A 21,558-nucleotide genomic window follows, 5' to 3' on the forward strand; every position below is an offset into this window, starting at 1 on the left:
TCAACAATGTCCTTGTGCAAAGCTTTCACTAGTACCCTGGGGCAAGGATCAAAGTGGTAGGTAGAAGGGTTTGCAGGCGTGATATATTGGATTATCTCCTCTTTAGTAGCCTCCTATGGTACCTCAACTGGTTCAAGATCTATCTCTGGAAAGTACACCTCCTTGAAAATTTAGAGCAAAAAGCTTTAATTTTGTTTATAAATGCATTGGTGAGAGAAGGATTCAAGGATGAGTTACAAACCGTTGAAGGAAGTTGACGTCACTATCTCGTATGAAAAACAGCTCACAGGAACTACTTCCAGCAGACCAATTCTTTTAGAAAACTAGGATTTTTGGTCTCATCAGCTGGAGCTCCGTGTACTTCAAAAGCTCACAAGTTATCCGTTGTACATGGCAACTTTTAAGATATTTGGTCAGTTTCCGGCCACGTTGTGTGTGGCTTGCGCTTGGAGCTGGGAGTGCTGGGAGTGGATAGGTTCCTATCGCACTCCCAGCAGGGAATTTTTTTTTTGTTTTCAGGGGGAGGGTCCGGAAGGGGTGGTGATGGGGTACTGGGTGCTGCATCTTTGGGCCGGGGGAGGGGAGAGTCTGATGACAGAACCAGATTTTACTATATATAGAAAAGGGGAGAGGGAGGGCCTGCAGTGGACCTGGGGCACTTTCTATATTTAGGAGGGGATTTGAGGAGGGGGGTGCACTTCCCAATAGGGCCTCTGTGAAATTTGGGGAGTGAGAAGCAGGAAATGGGGTCTTCAGCTCCTTTTTCTTTTTTTTTTATGAGAGCTCACTATTTAACTGGATATCTTTTGAACGAATCCGGTTAAGTAGCAAGTTATCTGGCCACACGAGGCTGGATAACTATAAAAATGTAAACGGTTATATTTAAACATACTGGGTTAGATTTTTTTATTTTTTTTTTTTTTTTTGTTATCCATCCACATGTAGCCGGATAACTTTAAGCAACTATATTCGGCAGGACATTTCACCCACTGAATATACAGGATAAGTTATCCAACTAACTTTAGCTGGATAACTGCTCTGCTCAAAGGCCTACTGCATGTTGGCCTGTTAATTTTTGGTATTTTTTTACTCTCATGTCACGTAAGCCTTAGGATCAAAATCGGATTGATTGCGTTTGCAGTTTTCGTTCGGAGCTCTTAATTCTACTGAGAACTGTGTGACGTTCCTGATAGGATCTATCATCATTTACCACTTGCTCTAGCGCGTCATGCCAGCAGGCTACCAATGAGCGTGTGTTTGATTCGTCTAAGCTCTTACACCCAGGAAGCCCATCAGTCTCTGAGCACAGGCAGAGAGGGCCCGAGGGATCTCTAGGAAAGGAATTGTCCCATTGGATTGGAGCGAGTAGAAGAGGTGGCATTGATCAGTTTATCTTCCAGCCGGAAGGACTGAGATGGTGGGAGTCCTCAGAGTATCTAACTCCGTGCCACCATCTTTGGGTGTGGATTTTGAGTTAGCCCTTTCAGGAGGCAGGATGTCACTAAATCTGCTCCTGTTTTTGTTGCTTTCATGGGGAAAGGACCCTTGGGCATCTAGGGTTGAAGCCTGGGGATGGACCAGTGGAAAGGATGCCATTTTATTTCTTTCTTGAAGAAAGTCATTTTGAGTGGGGTGAAGGAAGTTGTTGTGAGTTATGCTGTAAACGCTATTCTGTTTACCCTCTGACCGAGTACCCTAGGGCCAGGCTCAGTGTGCTCCATCGAGAAGGAGTTTGGAGTCTCTCCCAGAGAGGGATCCAGTGGACTATTGGAAGTCCCGAGGGGAAAGGATCTTCCGTCACTCCTGGGGGAGGAGGGAGAAGAAGTGTGGCACCCACCTGATCTTAACCACAGCCATCTCATCGAGATATTTATTTTATTTATTTATTTATTATTATTTATTTAAAAGGTTTTATATACCGACATTCATCAAAGATATCACATCGGTTCACAGCGTAACATAAAACTAGTGCCTGTAACGGCGCTTTACATTGAACAAGTTTACCAAAATACAATTAAAAACATATTGAAACTTAATAACTAGAAAGTAAAGGGAAAGGTGGGGGAAGTAAAGGTGGGGGAAGTAAAGGTGGGGGAAGAGAGGAGGGTGGAGGTCCCCCTCCCAGAACCAACAGGGACAAAAGAAGAAGAGAGGAAGCAGTGACTGGACTAAGGAAGGACAAATGGGACTCGAACCTATGGATCTAGATTGGGGGGGGGGGAGTCATCCTATCCACCAAACTCTGGGAGGAAGCTCCAAAACTACTCCATTAATTGGAAAAGATCAGGGTGCAGAAGATCAGTTGACGACATTAACTGACTAAAAGTCCCAGATATATTATACGAGCTATTAGCTGTAAAATGGATTGTAAATAACAAGAGCTTGTAACAAGATTTTCATCACATTTTCCCTCTTTAATCGGTAAAAGTTAAGTTGAAAGCCAAGTCAGCCTCCAGCGTGATCATTGCTGCCATATATCAAGAGACTTTAAAGCTTAATTATCTGTGAACAATGCTCACAGGACCTGGGAGTTTATCTTCCATGTCCCCTGTCCCTCTGGGCAGGGAATCTTGGACTTCAGAGGGGCTTAACATCAGGAGAGGACAGTTAAACAATCTAACCCCATAATTTGAGGTCCCGTGAAGGGACGTTAGCCCGTGCTTAAACATGAGGGCAAGTAAAGAGTCCCTGCCAACCTCCCCCTTCCCCCTCTCTGGTTAAGGCATTTTGTGAAATCAATGCATCCCCCCACTTTGAAAGCTCTCTCCCCCTCCCACCCTTAACCGTAGAACCCCCTTTTGGTGCCAGGATCCCGGTACGCAGTGATCCCCATGCCTTCCAGCAATTGCTTTGACAGAGCAATACTGGAAGCTATCAAGATCACCGGGTGCCATGATCCTGGCACCACAAGGGGCACAGCACACCCTGATATCAAGAGTGGAGCAAAGAAGAGCAGAGGTTACTTACCTGTGGCATGTGTTCTCCAACGGATGGCAGTCCTCACACCTGGATGATGACAGGTGGAACTTGGACTTCCGATCTTCTCAAAGCTTTGAGATTGCCCCACTGGTCATGGACTTGAGGGGGGCCCTACATGGGATGCGGGGGAGTGGGTAGGGTTGCACCTGCCCAGTGGCGCATTCCTGAAAGCTTTGACATCGCAGTTCCGTTCTGAGCTTCGTCTGATGCTGGTCAGCTGTGTGCCAGGACCGCCGTCCTGCTTGTCCTTGGAAAATGGCATGGACAGCCCAAGGGACCCATGACAGGGGCAAGGCAGCCAAAGAGGAACGAATGGAGAGGCAAAGTGGCAAGAACACCCCCAAAGGTCAGAGCAGCAGAAACAGTGACACGAACGCCTCAAGGCACCAAGTGCCAGCAGTGGCATGAATACACTACGGCAGCAAGCACGGTGGCAGGAACCATACCTAGGTAAGAACATAAGAAACTGCCATGCTGGGTCAAACCAAGGGTCCAACAGAGGCCAAAACCAGGCCACAAGAACCTGGCAATTACCCAAACGCTAAGAAGATCCCATGCCACTGATGCGATTAATAGCAGTGGCTATTCCCTAAGTAAATACTAAGATTTCAGAAGAGCACTTCAATCGTTAGTGATTTCAGAACCCGACTATTGCAACTTTCTATACTGAAGGCTTGCCAAAACGTACTTCAGCACACGATCACATATTTATTTATTTAAAGTCTTTTCTATACCGTTGTATACCATCGCACATAAGTAAGTTTGGCGTAAGCATACTGTAGTACATTCTAACAGGTGCCATTAAGTTTCGGTTACATTAAATCATAAAAATACGCATAAATGTGTAGTGATGTAGGTTCTGGCCATGTGTACCTAGAAGGTACTTTTTACAGGTCAAAAAAAAAAAATCACATTTACTGTGTTATCTTATTACATTCATTGTGTACTCAATATGTTAAAATATTGTAATGCACATTTATGAGAATAGTGCTGGTGCTCTTCTGTTTATTCCTGTATATTTTCTAGTCTCCGGTCTCTTTCTAGAAGGCTTGTTTAAAAAGCCATGTCTTTAGACTTCTGAAGTCTCTACATTGGCTTCCAATCGCATCCGTTTTTTAAAAGTCTTTCAGTGCTTCAAAAGGCCGTGAGCTGGTGCTGCTTCGCGAGTCTTAACTCGCAACGCCAGATACAAAGGTGGGGAAGGTCCGGGTCTAGGAGACACTCCTCGCTATAGAGTTGTGAAACTAGTTGAGGGTGGAGAAAAAGCCTTTTCTGCTATGGGTCCAACGTGGTGACATCAGCTGCGTAAAGAGGCAAAAATCTGAAAATGCATTTCTACCGTGCAGCTTTAAATTTGTAGAACCAGTTTGTGTGTCCAGATGACTGAAAGTTTTTTTTTTTTGTTTTTTTTTTTCCTTTATTCATTCTTTGTTACTGTCAATGTTTTTAATTGCTTATGAATGTGTCTGATTTTAAGCCGCTTTGACCCTTGGGCACCTGCAGCAGTGCCATGAACAGCCTAAGGTACAAAAGGATGAACAAAGCAGCCCCAACTGTGGCAGGAAGAGACCCCCCCCCCCACCCGAGGCGTCATGAGAGGGGCAAAGCAGCACCAACAGTGGCAGGAAGACCCCCCCCACCCGAGGCGTCATGAGAGGGGCAAAGCAGCACCAACAGTGGCAGGAAGGCACCCCCCCCCCCCCGAGGCATCATGAGAGGGGCAAAGCAGCACCAACAGTGGCAGGAAGACCCCCCCCCCCACCCGAGGCGTCATGAGAGGGGCAAAGCAGCACCAACAGTGGCAGGAAGACACCCCCCCCCCCCCCCCGAGGCGTCATGAGAGGGGCAAAGCAGCACCAACAGTGGCAGGAAGACACCCCCCCCCCCCAAGGCGTCATGAGAGGGGCAAAGCAGCACCAACAGTGGCAGGAAGACCCCCCCCCCCCCCCACCCGAGGCGTCATGAGAGGGGCAAAGCAGCACCAACAGTGGCAGGAAGACACCCCCCCCCCAAGGCGTCATGAGAGGGGCAAAGCAGCACCAACAGTGGCAGGAAGACCCCCCCCCCCCCCCCAAGGCGTCATGAGAGGGGCAAAGCAGCACCAACAGTGGCAGGAAGACACCCCCCCCCCCCACCCGAGGCGTCATGAGAGGGGCAAAGCAGCACCAACCGTGGCAGGAAGACACCCCCCCCCCCCACCCGAGGCGTCATGAGAGGGGCAAAGCAGCACCAACAGTGGCAGGAAGACACCCCCCCCCCCCCCAAGGCGTCATGAGAGGGGCAAAGCAGCACCAACAGTGGCAGGAAGACACCCCCCCCCACCCGAGGCGTCATGAGAGGGGCAAAGCAGCACCAACAGTGGCAGGAAGACACCCCCCCCCCCAAGGCGTCATGAGAGGGGCAAAGCAGCACCAACAGTGGCAGGAAGACCCCCCCCCCCCAAGGCGTCATGAGAGGGGCAAAGCAGCACCAACAGGGGCAGGAAGACCCCCCCCCCCAAGGCGTCATGAGAGGGGCAAAGCAGCACCAACAGTGGCAGGAAGACCCCCCCCCCACCCGAGGCGTCATGAGAGGGGCAAAGCAGCATCAACAGTGGCAGGAAGACCCCCCCCCCCCCCCAAGGCGTCATGAGAGGGGCAAAGCAGCATCAACAGTGGCAGGAAGACCCCCCCCCCACCCGAGGCGTCATGAGAGGGGCAAAGCAGCATCAACAGTGGCAGGAAGACCCCCCCCCCCCCCGAGGCGTCATGAGAGGGGCAAAGCAGCACCAACAGGGGCAGGAAGCCCCCCCCCCCCCAAGGCGTCATGAGAGGGGCAAAGCAGCATCAACAGTGGCAGGAAGACCCCCCCCCACCCGAGGCATCATGAGAGGGGCAAAGCAGCATCAACAGTGGCAGGAAGACCCCCCCCCCACCCGAGGCGTCATGAGAGGGGCAAAGCAGCATCAACAGTGGCAGGAAGACCCCCCCCCCCCACCCGAGGCGTCATGAGAGGGGCAAAGCAGCACCAACAGTGGCAGGAAGACACCCCCCCCCCCCCCCGAGGCGTCATGAGAGGGGCAAAGCGGCCCCAACAGTGATGGGAAGACCCCCACGGTGTCATGAGGGGCAAAGCAGCCCCAACAGTGGCTGGAAGACCCCCACTAATAGTTAACATCAGGGAGTATGAGAAACTTTGACAACAACAGTAGTATAGGCAAAGAACAACCACAGAGGTACGAGAAGTAGTGTAAAAACCTCAGACCATAGATGCAGAGCCACAGGTGCAGAAGATTGGCATGAACTGCTCAAGGCACCATGATGAGGAGCAAAGAAGCAGCAACAGTGGCAGAATGCACCAAAGGCACCATGATTGGGGGGGGGGAAGGAGTCCAAAAGGCATGGGAGAGATTGTACACTTAATAAGGGGTGTGGAGGGGCAGACTGGATAGGGCCATATGGTTGTCTTCTGCCATCCTGTGCCTGTGTTTCTATGTTAAGGAGAGGCGGGAAGAGCCTAAGGCGCCAGGAGAGGGGCAGAGTTGCATGAACAAGACTCTGCCTGTGGCTGTTCTCATTTCTCCTGCTTCCCCCCCCCCCCCCCCCCAAGGTTTCTGGCTTATCTATAACAGGCAGAGCTTGCTAAACTGTGAGCAGCATGCAAAGCCGGGAAACAGGAAACATCTGTGTCCGTTCTAGGAAGGAAAGGAAGCTGAGCTGTAGAATTTGTATTCCACCTTCTCTCTGCAGGATAGAGAGCCTCGAAGTTTCCAAAACAGAGCAGAAGCGTAGGGAGGGGTCCGGCTGGGGGGGGGGGGGGAGTGTACTGGCGGTGGGGGGCAGAGCGCTGTGGCCCAGAGAGAGCTCAGGGATGAGTGCTGGGGGAGGACGTCTTTTTTTTTTTTTTTTTCCCCCTTCTCATTTTTGATGGGCAGTTCTGTTTTTTGCTCGGTTTGATCAACTGCAGTCTTTTCAAATAATCAGTGGTGGCCGTGCTCCGGAGGTCAAACAAGAGGGGAAAAACAGGCATCGAAGAAATGCGTCACCACCATGACGGGCAGCACCGGGACCCTTCCTGTTGTACCTCTCGGAGCTTGCATTTGTTTTTTTTGTTTTTTTTTAAACCCCCACCATTTCCCCCTTCTGTGTCACAGCACCATCGGGCTGTGCAGATCTGCTAGCCCCCCCCCCCCTCCCTCCTGCATGGCTTGGTAATCGTCTGCTTGCACCGCAGAGTGCTCCACGTCTGTTATTGCCCTGCAGAGGAGGGAGGAGGATCTGCAGAACCGGTCGGCACAGGAGCAGTCGATAAGGGAGGAAGGGACTGGAGCAATGCCAGTTCCTGACAGCTCCTCTTCAGTCAGCCCCCATGGCCACCGCTGCTGCCAATGCTGCCTCTTCCGGCCGGGCACTAAGGTTGCCCTCCCGCAGACACAGGATCCAGGTTCCCACCCAACCCATGACCCCCCCCCCCCCCTTCACCCACATCCCCCAGAAACCCTGGCAGCGGGCCAGCTGGAGCCAGAGCAATTTGAAAACGTTTTCCAAAAGAAAATCACCGATGTATATTTGAAGCTCCAAGGCGTTTCCTCTAATCTGGAGGGTGATCCCCCCAGATGCTAAGAGTCCAGGTGGGAGGAATTTGAATGAATGTATGTCTCAAATGGAAGTGAGGAACATTATCAAAGATGTGAAACTCTGCATTACTGTACCTTGAATTTCTGAAAGATTTAGTGGAAGATAGATGCAGCCGTTGGGGGCATCTAGTGCATGCTTCTCTAATGGAGGGTCGTTTGCCTTCTAGGCTAAAGAGAGCATCCAGAAAACCTTTCCTGACTAAACCAAATTTGGATCAGTCTGATCTGGCCAATTACCGCCCAGTATTCCCAATTTCTAGTGCATCTTTAGGGTAACTGAAGCAGCCGTACTGAAGCAACTCCAGGAATTTCTAGGTCCGTGCAATATCCTGGGCCCTTGGTCCATGTGACGTTTGACCTAAATGCAGCACCGAGGCACTGATGATTCCCAGTTTGGATACCTTCAGGCAGTGCCTCGGTGTAGGTTCGGAGTGTATCCTGGTCTCACGTGATATTTCAGCAGCGTTTGATCTGCTTGATTATGGGGTGTTGTGGTCACCAAGCTCCAAAATTGCCCCTAACCCACTGAACAAAACCATGCCATGCCTGCGCGTACGAGCTAGTGTTTGGATTGTATGGATATTGAGTCAGAGGGAGAGGGGGTACACTTGGGGGTAGGGAAGGGAGGTTGGGAGGAAAACATAACTGAACAAACACAAAGAGGCACACGTATACCAATTTAGAAGTGAAATTTGTTATTCTTATGTGCCCCCTTGCAAACTGATGTTTGTTGTTTTGTGATGGTATAATTATACTTGCTGTAGAACACTTCAGTTGTATGTTTTTGTTAATGTTCAATAAACTTTAAATTACAAAATTGGTATTACGGGCACAGTACAGTGGGCCCTTGGGTTACGAACTCAATTGGTTCCAGAGGGCTGCTTGTAACCCAAGTTGGTTGTAAGTCAGCACTATTTTTTTCCATAGAAAATAATGGGAAAACAAATAATGCGTTCCGAACCTCCCCAAAAACACCCCTTACCTAACCATTTCTATAATAAAAAAAAAATGGTTGTATAAGGTCATTAATTACCAGAAACACCAATAATGTCCTAGTGTACTCCCCAAAAAGTTATAAAATGTGCCTAGCCTACCAGAAACAACAATTTCACCTCCTCCACCAGTTCCTTTACGATATCTGCATATGGACTCTCTACCTGGGTAACATCAAGCTAGGTTGAGAGAACATTGCACAAATCTCATCTTTGAGTGAGTTTCCTCACTCCGAAGGACATCAAATATTCACAAGAGACCACTGTTCTGTTTGTACGTCTCACTCTGAGTGTCCAAGTGGCCCCTAACCCCCTACACTAATACCTAAACCTCACCTCGAGTTAATAGGTGGGCCTCCCATATGGAATCTATGCAGACGACATACGGTTCTTCTTTCCTGAGGCTGCCAATGTCAGGATCATGTTGAGGGTTGTTGACTTGTATCTGTCTGCAGGCTGTCGAGAGTTGGTGAACAGCAAACAAAGTAGCCCTGAATGAAGGAAAGGGTGAAATTGGTTGGGTCCTCTGTGCTTCCATCTAGTTTTCGATTTGAGGTACAAAATTTGGGGATCGTTTTCTTTTTTTTTTTTTTTTTTTATTCAAGCCTTTCCTTTCGTGCCAGCTTTTGACTTTTTTTAAAATTAATTTTAGATTTTTATATTCTGCTTTTTGGCACTTCAAAGTGGATTACGTTCAGGTATTTCTCTATCCCCAGAGGGCTTACAGTCTATGCCCTAGCTTTATCAAAATGCTATAAATATAGTGCCTGCGATGAGAGAGAGACTCTCTATAGAAATCAATGTCACTCTCTATTTATACAACTGTAAGAGGGGGACACTTTTAGCTTGGTATGGAGGTTGGGGGGGGGTGATTTTTACATACACAGTCAGAGGTAGGAACAGCAAAGTTGACATCACTGAGGATTTTCTGTCGTCTGAATCTCTCTCGCTTTCTCACCTTTTTTTCTCTGTTGTCTCTAACCCCAGTGGCTCATTTTTCCCCACAGCATCAGCCCCTCTCGCCCGCTTCTGACCTCCCTCACCTTTTGTGGCTCTTCAGACTAAAGGCCAGAGGCCGCTGTAGCGGCAGGAACACAAAATTGGTCCAGCACGGGTTCCAGAGCTGGTGTGTGCGTGCATGTGTGCGCGTGTGCGCCAGCAGGGCCCTGCAGTGACCCCACCCCATGCCTGACTGCAGGGCCTGCCAACGCCCTTACCTCGGCTCCAGCTTCCCTGCTCAGCTGAAGACCCCCCCAGGGGGAGAGGTGGCTGCGGTCGCCCTGACCGGTCTTCCTGGCGGCGCAGTGGGGTATTTACCTGTTTCTGGGTTCTGCTGGCCGGTTGACAGCCCCCAATTCAGTGCAGGCTATGGCTGCTTGGGAAGCACTGACTGTAAAGCGGGTGGAGCCTGGCTGTACCCCTGTGTGTTAAGGGATCCAAAAAAAATGAACACAAACAAAACCTTTTCTTATTTCCGCACTGCATTATTCCCCCATTTCGTTTGAAACAAAGCAAACCAAAAATGGACTCCTTCGTTGCATTGTATCCATTCTTTTTTTTTTTTTTGAGTGAACGCGCACACGCGTGGCGCTGCACGGTGGGAGTCCCTGGAGGGTCCCTGGGCATCCCTTGCCTAGGGCAGCCCTTAAATGTGCTCTTCCTCCCAGGCCAGCCGCTGGGTATTTTTTTCAGTGAGCGTAACGAGAAATACAGCTCCCTTCTCTCTCTTATATCCATAGAAATGGGCCGCGAAGGGATCGATCCTGAAATATTACTAAGGATTAAACAGGAGGAAGATCCCGATGTCCTGCATCCCCACGAGCCAGGAGCGAGGGCAGTTAGTTTCTCATTCGCAGGTGAGTAAATAGTAACAAAATACTGTACCGAATAAGAGCAGGTATTGCAGAGCACAGGAGGGTAGCACAGCTCAGCCACATTTTTTTTTATAATTTGAAATTTTATTGCATTTAAAAATCGACAGAACAGTAACATATGAAATAAGAACATGTAAACTAGTCACAGCAATGATCCATAATCCCCCCGCCATGAGCTCACTGACGCGGTTCTATAGTAGAAACTCCAAGTGTCCCAGATGAGGAAACGACAAAATAGGTAGAGTTGTACTAAGCAGACATTCTCAAAAGTTCATGTATGGCTCCTAGGGGGTCGCTGCTTGTTCCCATTGCAAATACGGAGTCCAGCTGGCCAGAAATTCGGGTATCGAGTGATGTAATTCTGCCGGTCTGCAACATTTGGTGTACTTCTTTGTTGTATATTACTCAAGGATGGAATATCAGATTCTTTCCAATGTCTAGCAATGGCGAACCGAGTTGCAATAAACACTTGTTGACAGAGTTGTGTCTGTGGTTTATTCACGGCTGTATGAGGATGATTCCATAACATAAATCCTGCATCCAATAGACCCGTTAAGTTTAAGAGTCCTTCAGTCCATTTGGCCATTGCTTTCCACAAATTATGTACAGATTTACACCACCACCACTTATGGAGAAAAGTCCCAATTTGCAAGTCTTTCCTTGTCTGAGGGGAAGACACAATATCGGGTGTTCTCAGAACGTGTAAGAGTTGAGAACCTGCTAGAAAATCCCTGGCGGGTAATCAATGAACCTTTTGTATATCTGTCCAGGACATTACTGAACCCCGTACTGAGAAAATGCTCTATCTGTGTGAGACCCCGATCACGCTAGGACCGATTAAGATGGCTAACCGGGAATTGCGTATGATAAAATAAATGGGTGGAATAAAAAGATGTCCTACTGCCCACCAAACGATCCCTCCATTTAAGCCACAGTTTCAGGGTTGTATCAAGCGGCAGAGACAGGGAACCCGTTAGTACCCAAGTGCTGAGGGATTGCCATACCATGGTTGCTAGCGGCATGCCCTCCACCATAAGTTCCTCAAAAGATACCCATTGTTTCACTGATGCTGGTCTGTGCATATCAGGAATTGCAGCGAGCTGAGCTGCCACGTAATACCATTCCAAATTTGGTACTCCCATTCCACCCCTATCCCGTGGTTGATATAGCAAACATCAAGATAACCTGGGGGAACGTCTGCGCCAAATGAAATCAAATAACATTTTTTGCCAAGAGCACAGTATGGGAGAGCTGAGAAAAACCAGAAGAGTAATAAACAAATACAGGAACCTTGGCAGCACATTCATTTGTACCATGGCTATGCGCCCAAACCAAGAAAATTGTTCTCTGTCCCATTTTTTAATATCTCTCTGAATAGTGAGACGTAATGAGTGTGCCTGAGCCTGAAAACCAACATGGAGACGGCAACTGACCCAGAATCCTCTGCTTTCTTAACCTGTCTTGGCTACATGAACTCTAAGTGACTTATTGAGCCTGACTTGCAGAAATTCCAGGGACACCTGGACAGCATTTGAAGCTTGGTGCCAGTTATGATGCCTAATTATAGGGTCATAAAAGGAAAAGGCAACGGATGGAAACTTTAGGCTATATTGTCACAATAAGAGGCACTATTCTCAGGAGTGTCTGTAAACACAACCTCAGATGTGTTAATTGCCCTGACCAGGCAATCTAAAGGACTATCTAAAGAGTGATGGTAAATGGGCCCCACCTGAGAGAAGTAATCAGGACAGTTTAGGGATAATCATATCATGCTGTTGACATAACACAATGTACATGTACACAATGAGATGCAGGTAGTCAGTTTGTCAGAGAAATGGCATCAGCATCTCCCAAGAATACTTGTATTGTTCAATAAAAAATTATGCTTTCTACAAAAATCTAAGTGTTCTTGTATCCCTGGACATAAGCATCATAAAGAATGGCCTGGTGCATAAAAGTAAGAGTTTATAATTAAGTTGAAATAAATTACTCACTTCAGGTCCAATGCGTATCCATAAATATTTAATGGATTTTGAAGTTAATTTAAAGGGATAATGGAGCTCAGCCACTTTTTATATTCTTATTCACAGGTTGTGAAATAATCAGTCCTGACATATTACCAAGCATGAAACGGGAGGAAGAGCGGCATGTCCAGTGTCCCCAGGAGCCAGGAGAGAGAGAGATTGCTCATTCACTCAGCGGTGAGTAATAACAGCACATACTGTGCAGAGTAATAGGAAGCATTGCAGAGCACGGGTGGATGATGACGCATGCTGTACACAGTGACAGGAAGCATTGCAGAGCGCGGGTGGATGACGACGCATGCTGTACACAGTGACAGGAAGCATTGCAGAGCGCGGGTGGATGACGACGCACACCGTACACAGTGATAGGAAGCGTTGCAGAGCGCGGGTGGATGACGACGCGTACCGTACACAGTGATAGGAAGCATTGCAGAGCGCGGGTGGATGACGACGCATACCGTGGAGAGTAATAGGAAGCATTGCAGAGCACGGGTGGATGATGACGCATACCATGGAGAGTGATAGGAAGCATTGCAGAGCACGGGTGGATGATGACGCATACCATGGAGAGTGATAGGAAGCATTGCAGAGCGCGGGTGGATGATGACGCATACCATGGAGAGTGATAGGAAGCATTGCAGAGCGCGGGTGGATGATGACGCACACCGTACACAGTGATAGGAAGCATTGCAGAGCGCGGGTGGATGATGACGCACACCGTACACAGTGATAGGAAGCATTGCAGAGCGCGGGGGGATGACGACTCATACTGTACACAGCGATAGGAAGCATTGCAGAGCGCGGGTGGATGACGACGCATACCGTACACAGCGATAGGAAGCATTGCAGAGCGCGGGTGGATGACGACGCACACCGTACACAGCGATAGGAAGCATTGCAGAGCGCGGGTGGATGACGACGCACGCCGTACACAGCGATAGGAAGCATTGCAGAGCGCGGGTGGATGACGACGCGTACAGTACACAGCGATAGGAAGCATTGCAGAGCGCGGGTGGATGACGACGCGTACAGTACACAGCGATAGGAAGCATTGCAGAGCGCGGGTGGATGACGACGCGTACCGTACACAGCGATAGGAAGCATTGCAGAGCGCGGGTGGATGACGACGCGTACCGTACACAGCGATAGGAAGCATTGCAGAGCGCGGGTGGATGACGACGCGTACCGTACACAGCGATAGGAAGCATTGCAGAGCGCGGGTGGATGACGACGCGTACCGTACACAGCGATAGGAAGCATTGCAGAGCGCGGGTGGATGACGACGCGTCCGCATTGCAGAGCGCGGGTGGATGACGACGCGTACCGTACACAGCGATAGGAAGCATTGCAGAGCGCGGGTGGATGACGACGCGTCCGCATTGCAGAGCGCGGGTGGATGACGACGCGTACCGTACACAGCGATAGGAAGCATTGCAGAGCGCGGGTGGATGACGGCGCGTCCGCATTGCAGAGCGCGGGTGGATGACGACGCGTCCGCATTGCAGAGCGCGGGTGGATGACGACGCGTACCGTACACAGCGATAGGAAGCATTGCAGAGCGCGGGTGGATGACGACGCGTAGCGTACACAGCGATAGGAAGCATTGCAGAGCGCGGGTGGATGACGACGCGTACCGTACACAGCGATAGGAAGCATTGCAGAGCGCGGGTGGATGACGACGCGTCCGCATTGCAGAGCGCGGGTGGATGACGACGCGTACCGTACACAGCGATAGGAAGCATTGCAGAGCGCGGGTGGATGACGACGCGTACCGTACACAGCGATAGGAAGCATTGCAGGGTGCGGGTGGATGACGACGCGTACCGTACACAGTGATAGGAAGCATTGCAGAGCGCGGGTGGATGACGACGCGTCCGCATTGCAGAGCGCGGGTGGATGACGACGCGTACCGTACACAGCGATAGGAAGCATTGCAGAGCGCGGGTGGATGACGACGCGTCCGCATTGCAGAGCGCGGGTGGATGACGACGCGTACCGTACACAGCGATAGGAAGCATTGCAGAGCGCGGGTGGATGACGACGCGTCCGCATTGCAGAGCGCGGGTGGATGATGACGCGTCCGCATTGCAGAGCGCGGGTGGATGACGACGCGTACCGTACACAGTGATAGGAAGCATTGCAGAGCGCGGGTGGATGACGACGCGTCCGCATTGCAGAGCGCGGGTGGATGACGACGCGTACCGTACACAGCGATAGGAAGCATTGCAGAGCGCGGGTGGATGACGACGCGTCCGCATTGCAGAGCGCGGGTGGATGACGACGCGTACCGTACACAGCGATAGGAAGCATTGCAGAGCGCGGGTGGATGACGACGCGTACCGTACACAGCGATAGGAAGCATTGCAGGGTGCGGGTGGATGACGACGCGTACCGTACACAGTGATAGGAAGCATTGCAGGGCGCGGGTGGATGATGACGCACACCGTGGAGAGTGATATGAAGCATTGCAGAGCGCGGGTGGATGATGACGCACACCGTGGAGAGTGATAGGAAGCATTGCAGGGCGCGGGTGGATGACGACGCGTACCGTACACAGCGATAGGAAGCATTGCAGAGCGCGGGTGGATGACGACGCGTACCGTACACAGCGATAGGAAGCATTGCAGAGCGCGGGTGGATGACGACGCGTACCGTACACAGCGATAGGAAGCATTGCAGAGCGCGGGTGGATGACGCGTACCGTACACAGCGATAGGAAGCATTGCAGGGTGCGGGTGGATGACGACGCGTACCGTACACAGCGATAGGAAGCATTGCAGGGCGCGGGTGGATGACGACGCGAACCGTACACAGCGATAGGAAGCATTGCAGGGCGCGGGTGGATGACGACGCGAACCGTACACAGCGATAGGAAGCATTGCAGGGCGCGGGTGGATGACGACGCACGCCGTACACAGCGATAGGAAGCGTTGCAGAGCACGGGTGGATGACGACGCACACCGTGGAGAGTGATAGGAAGCATTGCAGAGCGCGGGTGGATGACGACGCACACCGTGGAGAGTGATAGGAAGCGTTGCAGAGCGCGGGTGGATGACGACGCATGCCGTACACAGTGATAGGAAGCGTTGCAGAGCGCGGGTGGATGACGACGCACACCGTGGAGAGTGATAGGAAGCATTGCAGAGCGCGGGTGGATGACGACGCACGCCGTACACAGTGATAGGAAGCGTTGCAGAGCATGGGTGGATGACGACGCACACCGTGGAGAGTGATAGGAAGCATTGCAGAGCGCGGGTGGATGACGACGCACACCGTGGAGAGTGATAGGAAGCATTGCAGAGCGCGGGTGGATGACGACGCACACCGTGGAGAGTGATAGGAAGCATTGCAGAGCGCGGGTGGATGACGACGCACACCGTGGAGAGTGATAGGAAGCGTTGCAGAGCGCGGGTGGATGACGACGCACACCGTGGAGAGTGATAGGAAGCATTGCAGAGCGCGGGTGGATGACGACGCACACCGTGGAGAGTGATAGGAAGCATTGCAGAGCGCGGGTGGATGACGACGCACACCGTGGAGAGTGATAGGAAGCATTGCAGAGCGCGGGTGGATGATGACGCACGCCGTACACAGTGATAGGAAGCGTTGCAGAGCACGGGTGGATGACGACGCACACCGTGGAGAGTGATAGGAAGCCTTGTAGAGCGCGGGTGGATGACGACGCACGCCGTACACAGTGATAGGAAGCATTGCAGAGCGCGGGTGGATGACGACGCACACCGTGGAGAGTGATAGGAAGCATTGCAGAGCGCGGGTGGATGACGACGCACACCGTGGAGAGTGATAGGAAGCATTGCAGAGCGCGGGTGGATGACGACTCACACCGTGGAGAGTGATAGGAAGCGTTGCAGAGCGCGGGTGGATGACGACGCACACCGTGGAGAGTGATAGGAAGCATTGCAGAGCGCGGGTGGATGACGACTCACACCGTGGAGAGTGATAGGAAGCGTTGCAGAGCGCGGGTGGATGACGACGCACACCGTGGAGAGTGATAGGAAGCGTTGCAGAGCGCGGGTGGATGACGACGCACACCGTGGAGAGTGATAGGAAGCGTTGCAGAGCGCGGGTGGATGACGACGCACACCGTGGAGAGTGATAGGAAGCGTTGCAGAGCGCGGGTGGATGACGACGCACACCGTGGAGAGTGATAGGAAGCGTTGCAGAGCGCGGGTGGATGATGACGCACGCCGTACACAGTGATAGGAAGCGTTGCAGAGCGCGGGTGGATGATGACGCGTACCGTACACAGTGATAGGAAGCATTGCAGAGCGCGGGTGGATGATGATGCACGCCGTACACAGTGATAGGAAGCATTGCAGAGCACGGGTGGATGACGACGCACGCCGTACACAGTGATAGGAAGCATTGCAGAGCACGGGTGGATGACGACGCACGCCGTACACAGTGATAGGAAGCATTGCAGAGCACGGGTGGATGACGACGCACACCGTGGAGAGTGATAGGAAGCGTTGCAGAGCGCGGGTGGATGATGACGCACACCGTGGAGAGTGATAGGAAGCGTTGCAGAGCGCGGGTGGATGATGACGCACACCGTGGAGAGTGATAGGAAGCATTGCAGAGCACGGGTGGATGACGACGCGAACCGTACACAGCGATAGGAAGCATTGCAGAGCGCGGGTGGATGACGACGCACACCGTGGAGAGTGATAGGAAGCATTGCAGAGCACGGGTGGATGATGACGCACACCGTGGAGAGTGATAGGAAGCATTGCAGAGCGCGGGTGGATGATGACGCACACCGTGGAGAGTGATAGGAAGCATTGCAGAGCGCGGGTGGATGACGACGCACACCGTGGAGAGTGATAGGAAGCGTTGCAGAGCGCGGGTGGATGATGACGCACACCGTGGAGAGTGATAGGAAGCGTTGCAGAGCGCGGGTGGATGACGACGCACACCGTACACAGTGATAGGAAGCATTGCAGAGCGCGGGTGGATGATGACGCACACCATGGAGAGTGATAGGAAGCATTGCAGAGCGCGGGTGGATGACGACGCACACCGTGGAGAGTGATAGGAAGCGTTGCAGAGCGCGGGTGGATGATGACGCACACCGTGGAGAGTGATAGGAAGCATTGCAGAGCACGGGTGGATGATGACGCACACCGTGGAGAGTGATAGGAAGCATTGCAGAGCGCGGGTGGATGATGACGCACACCGTGGAGAGTGATAGGAAGCATTGCAGAGCGCGGGTGGATGACGACGCACGCCGTACACAGTGATAGGAAGCATTGCAGAGCGCGGGTGGATGACGACGCACACCGTGGAGAGTGATAGGAAGCATTGCAGAGCGCGGGTGGATGATGACGCACACCGTACACAGTGATAGGAAGCATTGCAGAGCACGGGTGGATGACGACGGAGACCGTACACAGTGATAGGAAGCATTGCAGAGCGCGGGTGGATGACGACGCACACCGTACACAGTGATAGGAAGCATTGCAGAGCGCGGGTGGATGACGACGCACACCGTACACAGTGATAGGAAGCATTGCAGAGCGCGGGTGGATGATGACGCACACCGTACACAGTGATAGGAAGCATTGCAGAGCGCGGGGGGATGATGACGCACACCGTGGAGAGTGATAGGAAGCATTGCAGAGCGCGGGTGGATGACGACGGAGACCGTACACAGTGATAGGAAGCATTGCAGAGCACGGGTGGATGACGACGGAGACCGTACACAGTGATAGGAAGCGTTGCAGAGCGCGGGTGGATGACGACGCACACCGTGGAGAGTGATAGGAAGCATTGCAGAGCACGGGTGGATGACGACGGAGACCGTACACAGTGATAGGAAGCATTGCAGAGCGCGGGTGGATGATGACGCACACCGTGGAGAGTGATAGGAAGCATTGCAGGGCGCGGGTGGATGATGACGCATACCGTACACAGTGATAGGAAGCATTGCAGAGCACGGGGGGATGACGACGGACACCGTACACGGTGATAGGAAGCATTGCAGAGCGCGGGTGGATGATGACGCATACCGTACACAGTGATAGGAAGCATTGCAGAGCGCGGGTGGATGATGACGCACACCGTGGAGAGTGATAGGAAGCATTGCAGAGCGCGGGTGGATGATGACGCACACCGTACACAGTGATAGGAAGCATTGCAGAGCACGGGGGGATGACGACGGACACCGTACACGGTGATAGGAAGCATTGCAGAGCGCGGGTGGATGATGACGCACACCGTACACAGTGATAGGAAGCATTGCAGAGCACGGGGGGATGACGACGGACACCGTACACGGTGATAGGAAGCATTGCTGAGTACTGGATGGTACGGTGGCAGATCCTGAGAAACTGCCCGCACGTACGGGTTCTTAGGACCCGGGGCTGCTCGAGGCAGGCCGCTGCCGGAGGTGAGCGCGGAGAAGGCTGTCTCCCCTGCCCGAGGCATGAGGGCTGCTGAGGGGGGTTCCCTTTGGGGTGTGGATTTGAAATGGGGCGGGGGGGAGGGTTCCCAGAGGTGTTAGGACATCAGCAATAATATTTCTAGGGAGCTGGCAATTTTTTGGAAACCATACATCCTGCCTCACCCCCTCCTCCTCCCCCCCAATGGTGTGTGTTGCAGGTGAAATCGCCAAGAAGGCCGGGGAGGGGAGTCTGGCCCTTTCTGTGATTTGTGATGCTGGGGGGGAGGGGAGGGGCAGGGCTCACAAAGCGGTGGCAGATATTTATTATCCCTGACCCTCTTTCTAGGAAGCTGGGAACCCTGTCGCATTGGTTTGATTTACGTTCTGCTTCTCGGGCAATTCAAAGCATGCGATTTGCCTACCCCGGTGTTGTGAATTCCTGCAGGGCAGCTCGTGAATAGGCGGTGCCGGGGGGCTCATAACTTTACTGCAGGCCCAACCCCATGAAAGTTGTTCAGCCGCGATTAAATTTACCTCCCGGGGGAAATCTGTAATCTACCGGCGGGGGGGGGCTCCCGAGATTCCCCACAGTGGGAGGAAATGTCAGCCGGGGGGGGGGGGGGAGGGTGAAGGCTTGATTGCCACCCCGCCCCCGATCACCCCGGGGCCGCCGCGCAGAAGTGAAAAACGTAATAAAAAGTCCTCGTGTGACGAGGAACCCAAATACCCCCCTCCCCGTGTGGCCTGGGTCCCAGCCCCAGTCGTGGGATGGGGCAAGGTCAGCTCGACACCCAGGGCCCTGTCATGGGCTCCTTTTACGCTCTCTAAGGTTTGGGGGTGCAGGAGGCAGGTGTTGGGGGGGGGAGGGGTAATGGACGTCACTGCAGACCGATGATTTTTTTTTGTTTCATTTGGGGGGGATGAGGGGGAGGTATTGGGGGGGGGCAGTATACCCCTACAGTGATTTTAGCTGAAACATTGGGGTGCACACCATGGCATCCCTTATGCCTTTGGAAAGGGGATTTGGGGGGCACTTTTATATTTTCTGAAGGGCTTCGGTACTTGGCTGGGGGTCGTTGTCGTGCGAGGACTCTATTGCATTTTTCACTTTTGGGTGTCAGGGCTGCCTCGACTGGCGGCCGTGAGGTGAACAGGGGAGGATCAGCCTTGACCTCCCGCTCACATTTTTCAATTTTCAGCCACGATTTTTTTTTTTTTTTTTTTTTTAAGACGTCGGCCCTTTAAGGCGACGGCTGTCCCTTGAGGTTGGGGGGGCTGCTGCCGCCACCGCGAGACAAAAGCCACCCGCCATACCGTCAAGATGCGTCTTCAGGGGAGGGGGCCCTCTATCATGGCAACACCCCCTCCCCCATCATCGCAACTTAGTGCATCGGGGGCCTAAAATTGTGAACTCTCCGGGGACGGGGGAAATAACCTCTAGTGCCTGAATGGAATCTGCTTCGAAGTGCCTAAAAGGTGAAATGTAAATAAATAAATACCGATTTAAAAAGTGTGTTAAATCAGCTGATGAACAGAGCAACATCCAATAATTTAAAACTAATAAGGATAAGAAAAAAAAGTCTCTCTGCCACACAGAGTCTCACATTCATACTCACACAGGCACTCATTCACTCACACAGACATGGGCACTCTACTACTACTACCACCGCTGCCGCCACTGCTGCTGCCGCTACTACTACTGCTACTGCTACACCACATTTCTAGAGCGCTACATGACATCCACAGCGCTGAACAAACACACAAGAAGTCAGTCCCTGCTCAATAGGAGCATGCAATCTAAGAAGACAGACATACAGGACAAGAGACTTGGGGGCATTTCATAAACCAAGACAATGGTTGACAAAGAAAATAAAGTTGTTTAATGAGGCTAAAAGCAGAAAATCAGGCCTAAAATGTAAAAACCGCTTCAAAAAGGTGGGGCTTTAGATGAGACTCTCCCTCCCACACATGCACACTGGCACTCTCACAAACTCAGTCTCTGTCACACACACCCACTCACTCACACAGCCAGTCTCCCACTCGCGCACACCCACTCATACTCACACAGCCAGTCTCCCACTCGCGCACACCCACTCATACTCACACAGCCAGTCTCCCACTCACCCACTCATACTCACACAGCCAGTCTCCCACTCGAGCACACCCACTCATTTTCCCACAGCCACTCGTGCACACCCACTCATTTTCACACGGCCAGTCTCCCACTCACAAACTGGATCTCTTCTTCTGCAGGGGAAACGCCAGAAGCACCGCAGGGGGGCCTCTTTTTTTGGCCACCAGCTGCAGGGAAAATGCCGGCAGCTCCTCTAGGTCCTTCTATGGCCTGTGGGGTGTGGGAACCCCTGCCTGCGCAGTTTTCCTCTATCTCCATCTGCTGGAAAGGAGGCCCTAACCCACTGTCTGGACTGATCCGGGTTCTTCTGCCTTAGACAGCCGCCCCTGCTCCCTCATTATAGAATCAACCCTGCCCCTGGGGGGCGTGGGAGATGAGTGAATGGCGTTGGGAGGGAGGGCGCACTTTCTGGCAGTCATACCATTTGCAAATAATCTCCCTCTCTCCTTCCCTACCCCCTTCCCTTTCCCCCCTCTTTTCCTCATACTTCCCTCACTGACCCCATTCCTGCCTCCCTCCCCCCCCCCTCAGTCACAC

The 21,558-nt window shown here is 52.2% G+C and overlaps 1 protein-coding gene across 4 annotated transcripts in view; it reads left to right on the forward strand.

The window, feature by feature from the left end:
- Positions 1 to 21,558, forward strand: part of LOC115085861 (oocyte zinc finger protein XlCOF6-like) — a 45,172-nt gene that overhangs the window by 10,578 nt on the left and 13,036 nt on the right. For 3 of the 4 annotated variants that reach the window (XM_029592375.1, XM_029592372.1, XM_029592373.1), the window contains exons 3-4: positions 10,326 to 10,442; positions 12,551 to 12,661. In XM_029592375.1, coding sequence (XP_029448235.1) covers positions 10,326 to 10,442; positions 12,551 to 12,661 — 228 coding nt within the window. Of the gene's footprint in view, positions 1 to 7,235; positions 7,589 to 10,325; positions 10,443 to 12,550; positions 12,662 to 21,558 lie in introns of those variants that run through there. The other variant, XM_029592376.1, reaches the window with a different exon arrangement.

This window comes from Rhinatrema bivittatum, chromosome 2 (assembly GCF_901001135.1).
Source record: "Rhinatrema bivittatum chromosome 2, aRhiBiv1.1, whole genome shotgun sequence".
Lineage (NCBI taxonomy): Eukaryota > Metazoa > Chordata > Amphibia > Gymnophiona > Rhinatrematidae > Rhinatrema > Rhinatrema bivittatum.